Source organism: Heteronotia binoei, chromosome 11 (genome assembly GCF_032191835.1).
Source record: "Heteronotia binoei isolate CCM8104 ecotype False Entrance Well chromosome 11, APGP_CSIRO_Hbin_v1, whole genome shotgun sequence".
Taxonomy (NCBI): domain Eukaryota; kingdom Metazoa; phylum Chordata; class Lepidosauria; order Squamata; family Gekkonidae; genus Heteronotia; species Heteronotia binoei.
Window position 1 is genome coordinate 61,904,027 of NC_083233.1, and position 17,325 is coordinate 61,921,351.

The following is a 17,325-nucleotide window of genomic DNA, read 5'->3' on the forward strand; positions in this document are numbered from 1 at the left end:
CAATCTTGGAGCATTAATTTTGGCGTGCACGTCCTCTCGTTCCGGGGAAGAGGCATCCACTGCGCATGCCTAGATGAGAGGGAGGCGCTTCACCCACCCAGTTTCTTCCCACCGCCATATAGGAGGAAAATTTTGAATTAGGAACAAGGAACCAGGTTGGGCGGGCGTGTGTGACTGCACAGATGACCACTCAAAGATCATCAGTTACAGGTAAGAAACCTGTTTATCTTCATCGTGGTCTCTGTGCAGTCCCACACATGGGTGACTGGCAAGCTAATCTGTCCGGAGGCAGGTGCTGGATCTGTAACCAAAGGACAAAGTTAGTTATGCATATAAGAAGCAATATTGTACTTACAGGATAGCCAACTTTAGACATAAGTCGAAAATGGATCTTAGCACAGCCTGCCCAAAGGATGTGTCACGTCGAGCACGGACGTCTAAAGTGTAGTGCGAGGCAAACATAGATGGAGATGACCAGACCGCAGTGGCACAGATCTCTTCCATCGGAACGCCCTTACAGAAGGCTGATGAAGTGGCAACGGCTCTGGTAGAATGAGCTCGTAAATATGATGGTGATTGATGGTGAGATGGAAGTAAGCATCTTGTAGGTCTATCGACGCCATCCAGACTTGCTCTGGAATCAGTGGTAGGATAGATTACAGAGTAATCATGCGGAATTTTTTGTAGCGAATATGGAGATTGGGTTTTCAAAGATCCAGTATAGGGCGCTGCCCCCTGTCCCTCTTTGGAACTAGAAAATAGCAGGAGTAAAATCCCGTGTGATGGAACTGCGGTGGAACTGGTTCTATAGCTCCCTTATCCAGCAAGGTGGCGATTTCCATTTGAAGTGGAACAGATGGGGGTGTAGGTATGAATCTGTGGAGTTTTGGAGTCGAATCGAACTCTATGATGTAGCCCCTGTGGATGATCGCCAGGACCCATGAATCCGATGTTATGGATTCCCACATGGGGTAGAATGGTCGTAGTCTGGTGGTGTCTGAATGGTGTTGTAGCTGATTAAGAGGTAGAAGAGAGGAGTCAAAGAGACTGCTTTGGTGCCGGTGTTGTCTTCTTTGAGGTTTGTGGACGTGCTCTCTGCTGAAATGGTTGTTTTGCCAGAGGAGCCTTACATTTCCAGAATTCAGCTTGTCGGGGGGATCGGGAACGTTTGTAGTATGACAGTTTCCAGGTTCTCTACCGATTAGGTTGGGATTGCTGTTGAGAAACTCCCAATCTTTTGGCCCTTTTCCTACTGTCATCAACAGTGGTTAAAATATCATCTGCAGTGGCATTAAAGAGACCCTGTCCGTCGAAAGGTAAGCCCTCTATCTTGAATTTGATGTCAGGCTGCAGTGACGAGGACCTAAGCCAGGCATGACGGCATAAAGCAATCGATGTAGCCATAGTCCTAGATGAGCATGCCACAGTATGACATACTATATTAATTTGCTGCTTGCTGACACACGAGAGCTCCTGAAAGACGTGTGAAGCCTGCTTCTGTGCTGCATCCGGAAGGGAAGGGACCAAGGTGGTAAGTTGGGAGGTCAGATTGAAAGTATATGCTGAAAAATAGACCAAATAATTGTGAATTTTGGAAGTAGCAGTGGTAAGAGAATAGATCTTTCTTCCTAAAGTGTCCAATTTTTCTTCCCTTCCTTTCCAGGTGGAACCGGGTGTCGTGTTTGTTTGGATTTTGAGGACGAATGCACGATCATGGAATTTGGTGCCGGATGATTGAAGAGAAATTTTGATTCAGGAGCATGAATTTTGTAGAGGGATTCAACTCGTTTAGATGTCGGTGGCACTGAAGCGGGTTTGTCCCATGCCTCTTTCAAGGCTTCCAAGTGAACTGGAAGCATCGGGAGAAAAGAGCCTGCCGGTAGGTCTGTGTGTACTAAATCATGGACTACATCTGAAACTCTAGGTGCGTCAGTAGTCAGTTTAATATTAAGTGAATTTGCCATGTTGGACAGCAAATCTAGGTAAGATTTAGAACCCTCTGAGGGTGATAGGTCAGCAGGTTTGATGATGTCGGAGGCTGGTGAAGGAGGAGCTGAGGCTGTAGAATGGGAGGAATCTGATTGTTCCGCTTCAGATTCTTCCTGAGTTTCAATGGGTGTATCAATGGGCTTGGTAGGCATTGATATTTGTTTGTCAGCAGGGGAGGCTGTCCCGTCTGTTGTTTAGGGGAGACCGAGCACACTGAAGTCGATCTAGCTGGAAATAATGGTTTTGATACCATAGTGTAATGCTTAGGGAGTCGATAGGGACTCTCACAGGGTTGATAAGACACGTCCTCACGGTACTGAGGACGATCCTCACAGTATACGAGCTCCCGATGTGGATGATAAAGCACCTCATGGTATCGAGAGTCCTCATGGTACTGAGGGTCTTCACGGTACCGATGGAAATCCGAGGAAGGTGATCTGTAATATCATCGGTACCTACGAGGAGATGGTGATCCGGACCGTGATGGGCTATAATAGTAATAACGTTCCCTATGATGACTTCGAGATCTCTCGGCTCGGACTCGAGTGGATGGCTCTCTCAGTGTCGAGGGTTCTCTTACGAGTGGAGATGCGGGTGTCATTATCTGTTGTTTGCTAGGCATCTGTCTACTAGGCATCAAAACTTCCCAGAAGGAGTGGGCGCCGAGAAAGTTAGCACACTGACTTCTGTGTGAATCTGGAGATTCGGTGTCGAGGATATTTTCTGGCAAAGACCTATAAAGTGATGGGGACCGAGAATGGATATGTACGACCTCGAGAGGTATGGTATCGATCGGTGCCGAGACTGCCGATGAAGTCGGTGCTGTCTGTACCGAGGCCGCGGTGTCGACAGTCGGGTGCGATGTAGAAGTCATAGTGGGAGACTTCGAATCCGAGGACCTATGGCCCGTCTTAGATTTGGTTTTCAATGATGTAGAAGTCGATTCCGTGCGATGTTTCTTTCTAGAATCGTCAGAGTTTTTTTGGGTGCTTCCCGGACTTAAGCTTGCTGGGAACCAAAGCCACGGAAGCTGCCAGTCAAAGAGCCACTCCCTTTTGAGTAGATAGGAAAGATGGCGAGGTTTGGGATCCCGAAGTATGGGACATAGTAGGGCGCAGTGACGACTCTAACAAATGACTTTTGAGTCTAGCCGCGCGGTTTTTTCTTGCTTGCTTTCCAAACTGACTACAATGCAGGCAAGTGTTGGTACGATGGGCCTCACCCAGATAAAACAGGCATAGAATGTCCGTCTGTGGATGGGATTTTTTAGGCGCACCGAACACACTTCTTGAAAGTGATTTTGTCTTTCCCTTCCATCCGCCTGGGGGGGAGGGGGAAGGAAAGGGATGAAGGTAGAAAGATAACATTTTTTTTTTAATATAATGATATCGGTGAATTTGAAGAAGGAGACGAAGATAAACGGTGAGGAGAAAGTGCAGTAAAACAGATGAAGATCGCAGTGAATAGAGGAGACTCAGCGAGGTAGGTGTATCCCGGGCGGCGGTAAAGAAGAAACTGGGTGGGTGAAGCGCCTCCCTCTCGTCTAGGCATGCGCAGTGGATGCCTCCTCCCCAGGACGAGAGGAAGTGCGTGCCAAAATTAACGCTCCAAGATTGCTTTGAATTCTCCGAGGTCGGAATCGATCCTGGCGGATAACCCATGTGTGGGACTGCACAGAGACCATGAAGAAGATCTGGCTCTTACAGGTTCTTGTCATCCAAACCCAAAGCATCATTAACTGTATTCTCACTATGTCCAAACTTATTTAAAGTATTTTTTTACATCAATCAACGAGAATTCCTTTCGTGCTAAACGTTTAGCAGAGCTTGGCATCAGTGGTGAAAATGTGTGTTATATAAATCAAGGGTGCCCATATTTTTAGACAGTACAGCTTAAATAGTGGTGTTTACCTTTTGAACATAGATCTCGATGTATTTCTGTAGGTTGTTCCGATACAGATACAGAACTAAATCATGAACAAAGTCAAATCTATCACAAACAATTATGAGTGGAAGCTGGTCTGTGAGCTTGGCTTCCTGTACAAATAGAGAGAAAAAGGGAATGTGACAAAGCAGCTTTAGCCAAGATGCTAGTGTGTGCATGTACACACACCTAACTCTTCATCTTCTAGCCACTCTTCCTGGAAATCCTCATTAAATTACGCATTCCTTTCCAGCCTTTTCCTACAGTTACATTTTTCAAGCACCACCTCAATGTGATCCCTGAAGTTACTGACTCATCACCCCAAATCATTTCTACCTAGGGCACTTCTCCTGCCCTTCCCTCCATGGCAATACAAGGTTCTCCCTTCTGATTCTCCCAGGCAATACCTAATGTCACTACTATAGCCAACACTTGCCACAAAGGTTTCAACCAGAACCACCATTCCTTCCCCAATATATTCAACTCAAATGCTTCAGCCATGAAGTCTTGTCCATTCTAGTAATGAGGAAACAACCACCATTCTGTCTCATGTAACAGAGTTTGGTCTTCACGAATCTTACCTTCAAGAAGTTTTTCACCCTTTCAGGATTATAGCAATTGCTTTCCCGGCAGATTCTTTCTACCTCTTTGATTTGGCCGGTCTTGCAGGCAGCCTGAATATATTTGAAGTGAACATCTGGGTCTTGACTGAAGTTTACAATTGAGCCAAGAAAATAAAATAAGCCTAGAAAGCAAGAAATATTGGGAAGTCAATTTTTTTCTTCTTTTTGGAGAGGAGAATCTTTCTTCAGGAACAGAAGCAGTAACAAAAAAAAATTAGAGCCCAACTCAAAGCCACTTATGGCAAATCAGGCAAATAGCTTCCAACAAAGATCCACATAAATGGAATACATAAAGTGAAGGGTATTTGCACAGCAGCTTTAAGTGTTTTCCACTTTGAGACTGGCTATCAAGAGTCACAAGGCCTTAATTTTCTGGAAGATTATTTTGTTCTCTTAGCAAATTCCTAGTTCTTGTTGTAGAGTTTTAGCAAAGTTATGCACATTAACAAGTTTGCTCAACATATCTTGCTTCTGCTATGGGTTCCGTCCACAAATGCAAAGCCATGCCTTCAGTTATTCAACCATCGATCTTACTTTTCAAGAATGAAGCATTGTCTGCATACTTTCAAAATCATGTTTACAGCCTTACAGGCCAGTTGCTGGTTTAAGAAAAGCCTATTTTGAATTTTCTGTGCTTGGATGGGATACAAAGAGCTGAGCACAGTTTGCATGGGGTCTCTGATAAGTGCTGCTATTTTGAGTTCCCAGCCATACCTTCATAACTTTTAAAAGATTCAAAGAGCTCCACAAGAGACTGGGTGCCCAACTGTTCGTGGTATTTTGAAGCTACTTGCACACACAGCTGCAGATTTTGTCGGATGTTGGCTGACAGCATGGCACGTAAGCACTCCACAGAATCTTCAACTGACAGAGAGCCAAAGAAGTTCACAAGCCACTAAAAGACAAGAGACAAAACTAAGGTTCACACAGTGAAGTAACACTCATCACATTAGCCAACATCCACAAGCATATAAAGGCCTAGCTACTTATGAAGCAGGTTATACAAAGTCAAACCAATGATCCCTAAATCACAGTGTTGTCTTTTCTGGTTGCCCAGTAGATCTCAAACACAGGAGGGACCTCCTTTGAGATCTGTCACTAGAGATCCTTTAAAGTGGAGGTGCAAGAGACTGAACCTGCAATCTTAATACCTGGAAAGCAGGTGCTCTGCTGTTGAACTACAGCCCTCCCAAATTACATACATAAATTCCAAGTAATTGTGCTGATAGGCAAGGGCTACAAGCTTTATTTAACTGGTGTCTCAAAAAGGGCCAGTCTTAACCTGTAAAGAAAAACAAAAACATGCATCTTTTCTCCTAGAGACATTCAAAGCAAGAATGGGACTGAGTTTAAATGCATAGTTTTCCAGGTTCTTCTGGCTACATTTGCGGTGAATAAGAAAAAGAAGGCCACCTTCTGAGTGGCAGTTTATGTTTTTCACCTCTGATCTTATGCTTCCTTTAAGATAGCTCACTCCCACACAATTCTTCCAAGGATCCTGAAGATGTGTATTATGGCTCCCTGTTCCTAACCCTCACAGCTACCCTAGGAGGTAGGTCATATTGACTGGCCTAAGGTCACTCAGTGACCTTCATGCCACAGCAAGGATTTGAACCTAGGTCCTGTGCAGGGAAGTTCAAGAAAAAACAGGTTACTCACCTGTAATTGATGATCTTCGAGTGGTCATCTGTGCAGTCACACACATGGGTTTTCCCGTCAGGACGAACCCTACCTCGGAGATTTTAAAAGCTAGCCTAGGCGTTATTTTTGGCGCGCACTCCCTTCCGTCCTGGGGAGCAGGCATCCACTGCGCATGCCTGGAACGGGAGGGAGGCGCCCCACCCAGCCAGTTTCTTTCCCCGCCGCCGATATAGTAGATGAGCGGTTGCAGAGTACCAGTGGCCAGCAGCGGGGATGGTTGGGCGGGCGTGTGTGACTGCACAGATGACCACTCGAAGATCATCAATTACAGGTGAGTAACCTGTTTATCTTCTTCGTGGTCTCTGTGCAGTCCCACACATGGGTGACTGATAAGCTGAACTGCACGGTGGTGGGTGCTGGCACTAGAGTAGGAGAGAAAAATTAATGCAATGTTAATGCAAATCAGTCAAGCAAGTATTGGACTCCAAGGTAAGTTGGTACTTACCGGATCCAGATCGTATCTTAGTCGAAGATAGAGCGGAGTACTGCCTGTCCAAAGGAGGCATCTTGCCTAGCACGAACGTCCAGAGCGTAGTGCATAGCAAAGGTCGAGGTGGAAGACCAGGCGGCGGCAGCGCAGACGTCTTCCATGGAGACCCCTCTGGCTAAGGCAGATGATGTTGACAAAGCTCTTGTAGAGTGAGCTCGTAGTGTAGTTGGAACCGGCTGCTTTGCTAGTCTGTAACACAGCTTTATAGCAGCAACCAACCATTTCGAAAGTCTCTGCGGAGATATCTTTTGTCCTTTATTGTGCCGTCCATAGGCCACAAAGAGTCTGGAGTCCTTCCTGAATGATGCTGTTCTATCTATGTAATAGGCGAGTGCCCGTCTAACATCTAGGCAGTGTAGGGCTTCTTGGCCCTTATCCGTAGGACGTTGAAAGAAAGCGGGTAGAGTTGTGATCCTGTGGAGGTGAAACGTGGATACTACCTTAGGCAAGAAGGTAGGATCTGGTCGTAACACTACCCTATCGTGATGAAAAATGGTGTAAGGCGTGTCTGCTCTAAACGCACAAATATCGCTGGCTCTTTTAGCGGAGGTAAGTGCGACTAGCAGCGCCGTTTTCCACGAGAGGAGATGCAAAGGGATTGAAGCCATGGGTTCAAAAGGTGGTTTCATTAGCTGGCTTAATACTAGAGATAAACTCCAACTGGGGTACAGTTGTCGTGATGGTGGATGCAGGTGTAAAATTCCTTTCAAGAAGGATTTCGCAGCGGGGTGTGAGAATACAGACCGTCCTTGTATGTGAGGGTGAAAAGCTGAGATTGCTGCCAGGTGCACCTTTAAAGACGAATGAGTTAGCCCCTTTTCAGATAATGACAATGTATAGGTCAAGATTTGAGGCATAGAGGCAGACAAAGGTTTAAAGTTATGCTTGGTTGCGTAGATGGAAAATCTTTTCCATTTCATGGAATATGACTTTCTCGTTGATGGTTTTCGTGCATTTAATAGGACGTTTCTCACTCCCTCAGGGAATTCTGAGAAAGTATCCTCCAAGCTGTCAAGCGGAGTCTGTCCGGGTCGTGATGAAGAACCCTGCCGTTCTGTTGCGAGAGGAGATTCTTGGCCCGGGGGAAGTGATGGTAAGTATTGTCCGATAGGAAAAGGAGCGTTGTGAACCATGGTTGGCGAGGCCACCACGGTGTGATTAGAATACAATTTGTATTGTCCAGTTGAATTTTCTGTATTGATCGTGTTATCAGTGGAAACGGTGGGAAGAGGAAATGTAATGGACCTGTCCATCTCTGAATGAAGGCATCCCCTGCAGATTGTGGTGAGGGCGGACCTCTCATAAAAAAGAGAGCACATTGTGCATTGTCTGGTGCAGCAAACACATCTATTGATGGTGTTCCGAATTTCTGGAACACTGGTAGAAGGTATTGCCTGTGGAGTGACCACTCGTGGTCGTTGATGAGGTACCTGCTCAATGTGTCCGCTTGTGTGTTCTGGGCACCGGGGAGATGTACTGCAGTGAGATGGATCTGATGCGCGATACTCCAGTGCCAGAGGTGCATTGCTCGCTTGCAAAGACGGGTAGATGCAGTCCCTCCTTGCCTGTTTATATAGAACACAGTCGCCACGTTGTCGGACGCTATTTGAACGTGACGGCCGTGAAGAGTTGGCAGGAATGATTTCAGAGCTCTGTGGACGGCTAAGAGCTCCAGGCAGTTGATATGGAGCGACTGTTCGTATGGCGTCCATTGCCCCTGGACTGAGAGGGTGTTTAGATGGGCTCCCCAGCCCCACCTTGATGCATCTGTTGTGACTACCGCTGACGGGCTTGGTCTTAAGAATGGCATGCCTGTCAGCAAATGATTTCGAACTGTCCACCATCCCAGAGAGGGAAGGATGTTGTTTGGGACAGTTAGGAGGGTTTGTTGAGATTGGCGTTGGGGACGATATGCACGAACAAACCAGATTTGTAGGGGCCTCATACGGAGTCTTGCATGTGGTAGAACCGCCGTTGTCGCTGCCATGAGTCCTAACATGCGTTGAATGGTGAAAGCTGTCTGTTTTGGCTGTTGCATGATTTCTGTGGCTAGTGTGTGAATAGAGGCTATTCTGTCTGTTGGGAGGTACGCCCTGTGGTCCGTGGTGCAGAGGCGAGCCCCTATGAATTGAATGTCCTGTGAGGGGATTAAATTCGATTTTTGCTGGTTGACTTGGAGACCCAGGTCTGCTAAGAGTGCAAGGGTTATAGCAATGTCTTTTTCCAGTTGTGGCCTTGAAGGCCCCACAAGGAGCCAATCGTCTATGTATGGGTAAGTTGCAATTCCGCGCTGTCTGAGGTATGCAGCGACCACCGCCATACACTTTGTAAAAGTCCTGGGTGCTGTGGAGAGTCCGAACGGAAGCGCTCGAAACTGATAATGTCTGTTTCCCACGGCAAATCTCAGGAACTTTCTGTGGCCTTGATGGATTGTTAGGTGAAAATAGGCATCCTGTAAGTCTACCAGCGCCATCCAAGCATTTTGAGGGATTAGGGGCAAGATGGATTGGAGGGTGACCATCCTGAATTTTCTGTGGTGGATGAACTTGTTGAGAGCCCTGAGGTCCAAAATCGGGCGCTGACCTCCATCCCTCTTGGGGACTAGAAAGTACCGGGAGTAGAAGCCTGTCCGATGGTACTGATCTGGGACAGGTTCTATGGCCGCCTTGGCCATAAGAGTGATGATCTCTTCTTGGAGGGGAGGGGATGGAGGGGTTGCAACAAAGTGGTGTCTTGCAGGGGGAGAATGAAACTCTATTGAATAACCTCTTAAAATGATATTCAGGACCCATTTGTCTGTGGTAATTAACTTCCAGTTCTCGTAGAACGGTAGGAGTCTGGAAGTGTTGTGAGGTGGCAGAGGTGGAGAGTCAAAGAGACTGCTTGGATGCAGTTGCAGTCTTTTTAGGTTGTTGTGGTCTTTGCTGCCGCTGGTTAAAAGGTTGCTTAGATGGTGGAGCCTTACGCTTCCAGTATTCCGATTGTCGAGGGGACCTGGAGCGTTTGAATGGCATTGGCTTCCATGGTCTGGCTTTGTAGCCCTGCTGTTGCTGTTGGGTCACACCAAGTCTTTTTGCCCGTTTGCGGCTGTCGTCGACTGTGGTGAGTATGTCGTCTGTCGTGGCATTAAAAAGGCCTTGGCCGTCGAAAGGGAGATCTTCGATTTTGAATTTAATGTCGGGTTGTAGGGAAGAGGAGCGAAGCCAGGCGTGCCTTCTCAAGGCAATGGAGGCAGCCATCGCCTTGGAGGTGCATCCCACGGAGTGACGAATGGTATTTATCTGTTGTTTGGAGACTCTATTGAGCTCCTGTAATAATGTGCATGCCTGTTTTTGAGCAGGTTCTGGTAGAGCCGAGACAAGCGTGCCCAGTTGGGAGGACAGATTGTGGGAGTAAGCAGCAAAATATGCCAAATAATTGTTGATTTTGGCGTTTGCTGTGGAGATGGAATACATCTTCCTTCCCAGTGTGTCCAATTTCCTGCCCTCCTTCTCCGGGGGTACAGGATGACGAGTCTGCTTCGATTTGGAGGAAGAGTGGACTATCATCGAGTTCGGAGCCGGGTGACTGAAAAGAAACTTCGACTCCGTAGCTTGGATCTTGTATAGGGATTCGATGCGCTTTGACGTGGGAGGAATAGATGCCGGCTTGTCCCAGGCTTCTTTAATGGCATCTAGATGCACCGGAAGCATTGGCAGAAAGGAACCGGCAGGTAGGTCCGAATGGACCAAATCGTGAACTACATCCGTGACCTTGGGCGCGTCCGATGTCAGCTTTACATTAAGAGCAGAAGCCATGTTTGCAACCAAGTCCAGATATGTTTTGGCTCCGTCGGATGGTGACAAATCTGCAGGCTTTGCAATATCTGAAGCTGGGGATCCAGGAGAGGACATCGATTGCATCGAGTCCGATGACGCGTCGGATTCGACATCAGAGTTGTCAGGTTCGGGTGCTTGCGGGTCCGGTCTGGTTGGACTCGTGTTCTTAGGTTTAGAGGTCGAAGTGGAAGGAGTCGGAGATGGCTGTTTCGTTGGCTGCTTACTCCGTTGGACGGGAGTTGCTTCCTTGGATTGGTTCCTGTGGTGATCTGCACGGTACCGAGAGTGGTGGTAACCGCAGCATTGATGGGAATCCATTGATGGAGACCTCGAGGTGTAGTAGCGTCTTCTCGGGGACATGGATGGAGACCGAGATCTCGGGTTGTAGCGATAGCGGTCCCTCCCCCTGCTAGGGGATCTCTCCGGGAAACGTGTATGATGGTACCGATGTCTCTCGATGCTCGGAGATCTGGCTGGGAATCGATGAGTATCAAAGTAGCGATGAGCATCGTGTCTATATTGGATGGGATTTGACATATCGCGGAACGATCTGGGGTTGATGTGTTGTTGAGTCCACTGCAGCGGGTCTCGGATCTTCTCCAGCGAAGGGTCTGGTATGGATCCTTGCAAAGAAGGGGATCGGGACGGAACCGGGATAACTTCCTCCGTCTGCTGATGCGGTGAGTCCGTAAGCGGAGTGGCCGCTTCCTGGGTATCGGATCCGGGTGTGGACGGGTCACAACGTATGTCAGACTCGTGTTGTTCCGAAGGTTTGTTCGGAGCGGTAGGTTTTTTCGAGTCCTTCGGGTCGGTAGATTTTTTCGGTTCCTTCGGGTCGGTAGGTTTTCTCGAATCCTTCGGGCCCTTCGGCTCGGAGTGCTTGTGTTTCTTGGTGTGCTTCCCAGTTTTCAATTTAATAGGCGCGACCGTTTGTTGTGACGTCTTCGCGCCGTCGCCGGTTTTCGCGGCATCGCCGGGCTTATGCTTGCTGGGAACAGTGGCCACTGAAGCTGCCGACCTTGCGCCGTCCCCTTGGGGAGACAGAAGGGGAGGCGACTTACTTGTAGTAGAGGATTGCGACATTTCAGGGTGAAGCACAGACTCCATAAGATGACTTCTCAGTCTAGCGGCCCTGTTTTTCCGCGCCTGTTTGCCGAATTGAAGGCAATGCGCACAGGCGTCTACTTTATGGGCTTCTCCCGGGCAAAATAAACAAAGTGAATGTCCGTCCGATGTAGGGATTTTTGCCCTACAACGCGAACACCTTTTAAAGGTTATTCTACTATCCCTTCCTTCCATACGCCCGGGGGGGGAGGGGGGGTAGGGGAAGGGAGGTCTGAGGTAAAAGCAGGAAAGATATTTTTTTTTCTTTTTTTTTTTTTTTTTTGAAGAGTAATGAAGAGTATAAGAATATAAAGAGGAAAATGGAATAAAAGAGAGGAAACGACGAAGAAGCGAAGGCTAGGATCTGAGGTAAAAGAGGAGCGCAACGAGGTAAGACTATCCCGGGCGACGGTTGGAAAGAAACTGGCTGGGTGGGGCGCCTCCCTCCCGTTCCAGGCATGCGCAGTGGATGCCTGCTCCCCAGGACGGAAGGGAGTGCGCGCCAAAAATAACGCCTAGGCTAGCTTTTAAAATCTCCGAGGTAGGGTTCGTCCTGACGGGAAAACCCATGTGTGGGACTGCACAGAGACCACGAAGAAGATCTGCTTGTTATTTGATCATTTAGGGACTTAATAATGTGTCAAGGACAACTGTGCCATGTGTCTAGGTTGAATTTTAAAAATCTTGAACTAGACTCACAGGCCTGAACAGCTACATCACTGCAAATAAAACAGACACGGGGGTCAAATGTAGGACTTTTAAGCCTTGACAGTTTACAGAATACCCAGCCAACTCTGTACAAATTAGGAATATCTTCAGAACAAAGTGACTTTATGAAGCAAAGGATGATGGGGAGAGCAGAGGCACTTCTAGGGCTCTCAAGGCTAACTGCTTGAGTCTCAAGTTGCAATAACAACAGAGCGGAATTGAGAGCAGAATTTTGCCACATCTCAGTCTTCTGCAGGGGATTTCAGCAGCTATGGCTTGGAGCCAACCACAGGCCAAAATTGGTTCAACAACCCCTGTAATTTTAAACCAGTAAGCAATAGCAAACAAAGGAGTTTAGCTGGTAAGTAAAGGCCAGTCAGAAGTAACAATAATACTTCTAAGGGAGTTTTCATAGGGAGATGGCAACAAGGAGAAAAGTTCACATAACGTTTAAAATGAGTTCCACGAGGAGAAATGCCTGGTACCAGGATTAGTTCAGAAACCTTGCTCATATTGCGGCTACAAGAAGCCTCAGCATAGCTCTGAAACCAAAGAATAACTCTGAATAAATGTATTGGTCTACTGTCACTGTCCAAGTTGAATACTATCCCTGGAAGATGGGTGAGGGATTCTGGGGGTCACGTTCTGCAAGCTGCTGCACTGGGCAAAAGGGGGTTAGGGAAGCATGCAAGAATTCATGCTATAAACAGAAACATGAAGGCTGCAACAATAACAAAATCTTCAATTTCAGCAAAACAGGGTGTTGCCACTGAATCAGCAGGCTTTGGGTAGGAAGCAGGATATTCAATAAAACTGAGTTTGACACCCTTCAGACCAGATGTCCACTGCAGAAACAAAAGCGATTTGCTAACAAGCTCACTGAGAGTCTGGAGACTGGAACAGGATGACAGAGTATGAAGCTTATGAAGTTGAGGAAGCAGCAACCCACACCAAGGAAGATGGCCCCTGCTGCACTAAGGCTAGACAGTTGAGTTGCGGCTGAGTGCACACATCCACCATACCTCTGGGTTCAATAGATGGGTGTGAACAACAGCACGTTTTATGTCGTAAAGATCAGTGTAGTGTTCCAGGGCCCTCTGTAACAAGCCTGCCTTCTCACAAAGCTGAGCAATGTGGGCACGATCGTAGTGTGTAAACATCTGATTTCCCAGAATGGCATCCGCAACCTAAAAGAAGTTACAAAGTGGTCAAGGAATTATGTAAAGATACATGTGCAAGGAAATTTTTTAGTTCTCTTAAAACATAATGATGAAACTCTATATGGAAGCATCACAACAGATTTTTCTAAGTCACCAAAATATACCACTTCAACATGTGAGGGGTGAGGTGAGAAACAGCAGAAGAAAAAGACTCCTCTTGCTGGGTGTAACTCAAGAGGTCTGTCTGCAGCCAAGGTTAAAAAGGACCTCTCTACCCCATCTCCAGACTGGCTAGGGTCCAGGGCCCTGTAGTGTGCAGGTGAAGAGCCATACCCCAAATGAAAACATACAGGGCCCAAATATGCCATTTCAAATGTACTTTTGGAGATGCTATTGTTCCACACCTTAACAAAGCACTAGAAATGCACTCTGACTTTTTCTTTTTAATATCACATCATGCCTTGTTCCAAGTCCTTGAAGAATATGCTCAATTCATTCTACTTCTAGATTTGAATCATCCTAAGCATATGCCCACATCTGTTCTAAGCCAGAGCACAGTGCTGTTACAGGAAAAGCCAAAAGAACTAGCAATTCTGTTGCAGGGAAAGCTGGAAGGACCCAGAATAGAAATAACTGCTGACAGACTGTACAACAGGTGAGAGGGAATGCTCTCTGTATGAAAGAGCTTTAAGTATTATGCACCGCCACTACTCCAATGAACAACCCAAAGTTTCAGGCATTTTCAGGTGAAAAGATAGTGTTTGTATTCTAGTGCCAAGGAACTTGAGGTATGTTTATTTGGTAAAGGAGATTTGGCATCTTCCTGTAAAAAGACATGCACCATATTGTCATGTTTTTAAACAGATTTATATAGTTGGCATTTCCGTCTGCCAACTTGAGTACTTGATGCATTGTTTTTAAGAATTTGCAGCTGTTTGTACTTGGAAAAACAGCCTCCTTCTTGGAACATAAAAAAGGCAGCCCAGGGAGGGAGGAAAGTTACCTGTGGAGCATGAATAAGGTTCATCTCAAGCAGACGGGTCTGAAGGTGCCCTTCAGCAGGACGGTTATTTTTCAGAGCATCCAACAAGAAGGAGGTACACTGCTGAATTAAGCTATTCTCCATGAATACATCTACAATCTAAAAAACAGGAATGGCTGGTTAGACGTGCAACAAAGCTATTCATGGTTTTCTGTATGCTGTAGTTATCATTGTCCATCTTCAAACAACGCAGGTATTAGCAAACCAAATGTGAAAATCCTAAATTGTTAGGCATAGGAGTGTGCACTCGGTATAAGTCAAGCTGGAAAAATACCTGATAAATACATTTTCAGTATTTATCAGGTATATTCTCAGTTGATCACCAAGGAGGCTGGTGATTCAGCAATCCAAAAATGGCTGCCCTGAAAAAAATATTCAGTTTTTTTGTGGAGCTGTCAGATAGCTGCAGTTACAGGGCATTTAAAGAGCTCTCATTCCATTTAAATGCCTTAGTAGTGAACTTTCAGGCATTTAAATGGTCTGTGGTTCCTTTGAATTCCTTGGAAATTCACTTGTTATAGCGTGGAGTCACATGGCAGCTTGTAGAGAGCAATAAAAGGACCACATCCCTTTAAATGCCTTTCCCCCCTCCACTGGAAACCATTTGACCTCTTGGTCCAATCTTTTTGAAACTTTTATTTTTGAGGCATATTTTTTATTATTTTTGAGGGGGTTTTGCCTCAAAAGAACAGCCCATACAGAGCCCCAGATACCTCCAGATCAATTTTCCATTATAGCCTATGGTGACCACATGCTCCCCCACAGGGTATAATGGAGCTGAAAATTTTTTGCAATCCTAGATGTTTCCTGAATTCCAGTACCATGCTGATATTGGGATTCAGGAATATCGGGAATTACCAATATTTTTCCAGGTTCAATACACACAAACCTGAAAAATATGTGTATTTTGTGCACACCTCTAGTTAGGCAAATGCCACATACACTAGAACTGGCAAGTCTGAAGTCAATTTTGTCCCCCAAAAGTAGACATTAATAAATTAATTTCTTGACAAATTTGAACTCACTTAAAGCTATAAATTCAAGCCAAGAAGTATTACATGAGGAAATCCTATGCATTATTACTGAATGCCTCTGTACAACAATATTTCTAAGTAAGCAGGCACAGAACAACATTGTTACTATGTTGTTAATCCTGCAGTTTGTTTTTTTACATTCTAATTTCTTTATCCAGTTCAGTAGCTTTTTGGCTCAAGCATGTCTATTCTTCCAAAGATGACCTGGAAACAGCACTGCAAACTCTTATCTGTAAATTTGAGCACTGGCTGCACATTCTTATTGATTTAAAAGTTTCTTTTCACCATCTTTCAGGAGCATATCCCATATGAAGCTCATTTGCTTCTCAGTCTGGATACCACCCTCCCACAGAGAAAGGTCAAATACACAATGATGTTAGCAGAGACCGGAAGAGCTAGTGTAGTACAAAGCCATCCAAATAATCTGGATTAAGAGATCAACAACAGACACTAAACCCCTACACTTTAAAAAGTCACCATTTAACTGTATTAGGGTTTTAGGGAAATTCAAGCTTATCCTCTAGAAATGATACATTAGAACAGGCTAAAGCCAGTCTATTTCTTTACCTGGTTAATGTTGGCCAGTGGCTCTTCATCCTGTACCAACATCTGGGCAAACTGAAGGCCCTGATCTGGGCTGACCCTCATTACACTTCTCAACAGGAAAATCCAATCTGGTGTATAGCCAACCTACCAAGAAAACAAAAGAAAACCCAGCAATATACACATTACCCTCTGTAACATTTGCCTGTGTTATCACAGTACAAAACCTATGCAAAGTTACTCTGGTTTTCAAACTAATGAAGATTAAACTTGAGTGCCCCTGCATTTGACTCCACTGTTACTTTGTACAAAAAGGGCAAACTAAGCATATTTCAAAATGAGAGATTCTTGCAACCAAGATCAAATGGACCAGTACTGTACCTGACTCAAGGGTTCTGTGACATAACACAAATCCTGTATGTTCTAGATATTTGCACATGAAGACGGAATAAGAGAAGGGATGAATGATTAAAGGTTAAAACAAGTAGGGAAGACACACGTGGCATGTGTAGAGACCATATTTATGTGTCTTGAGGGTTGAAAATGCATCAAATATCCTGGAATTTCAGGGGAGTTTCATTCAACAGCATGAAATGTCTTGAATAGGGTGGCCATAATGTCTGAAGGCCAGCCAGGGACACCTGGGGGGGGGGGAAGGCAGGAGCGCGCGCGCGCCGCCGGAAACAGGAAGTGACGTCACTTCCGGCGACGTCACTTCCGGCGACGTCATACCACCGCCGGAAACAGGAAGTGACATCACTTCCTGTGACATCATTTCCCCCGCGCCACCTGCCGGAAACGGGAAGTGACATCACTTCCTGTGACATCATTTCCCCCGCGCCACCTGCCGGAAGCAGGAAGTGACGTCACTTCCTGTGACATCATTTCCCCCAAATGGCATCATTTCCCCCAAATGCCACTGCCGGAAACAGGAAGTGACTTCACAGCACTTCCTGTGACGTCCCCAAAAATCCCCCAAATATCACCGCCGGAAACAATTTTGTTCTCAAATCCTGTATATACTTCATCAGTATATGGGATAAGGCACTTTCTCAACTGTGCTGCATAATGCAGCCTATTTATTTTGTCCTGTTGGCTCTGTTGGCTCTATCTGCGCCACCTTCATCACTTTCGGGGTGTGGATCCCCCAGTGGGGTGGGCTCCCGACTCCCTCCGCCGGCTGTTTCTGA

At 46.1% G+C, this 17,325-nt stretch overlaps 1 protein-coding gene across 6 annotated transcripts in view; it reads right to left on the reverse strand.

The window, feature by feature from the left end:
• CLTCL1 (clathrin heavy chain like 1) overlaps nt 1-17,325 on the reverse strand; it is a 67,741-nt gene that overhangs the window by 20,903 nt on the left and 29,513 nt on the right. For all 6 annotated transcript variants that reach the window (XM_060249954.1, XM_060249959.1, XM_060249955.1 and 3 more), the window contains exons 10-15: nt 16,160-16,282; nt 14,520-14,657; nt 13,379-13,543; nt 5,250-5,430; nt 4,494-4,657; nt 3,900-4,025 (exon numbers count right to left, since the gene is read on the reverse strand). In XM_060249954.1, the coding sequence (XP_060105937.1) occupies nt 3,900-4,025; nt 4,494-4,657; nt 5,250-5,430; nt 13,379-13,543; nt 14,520-14,657; nt 16,160-16,282 (897 nt within the window). The remainder of the gene's footprint in view (nt 1-3,899; nt 4,026-4,493; nt 4,658-5,249; nt 5,431-13,378; nt 13,544-14,519; nt 14,658-16,159; nt 16,283-17,325) is intronic.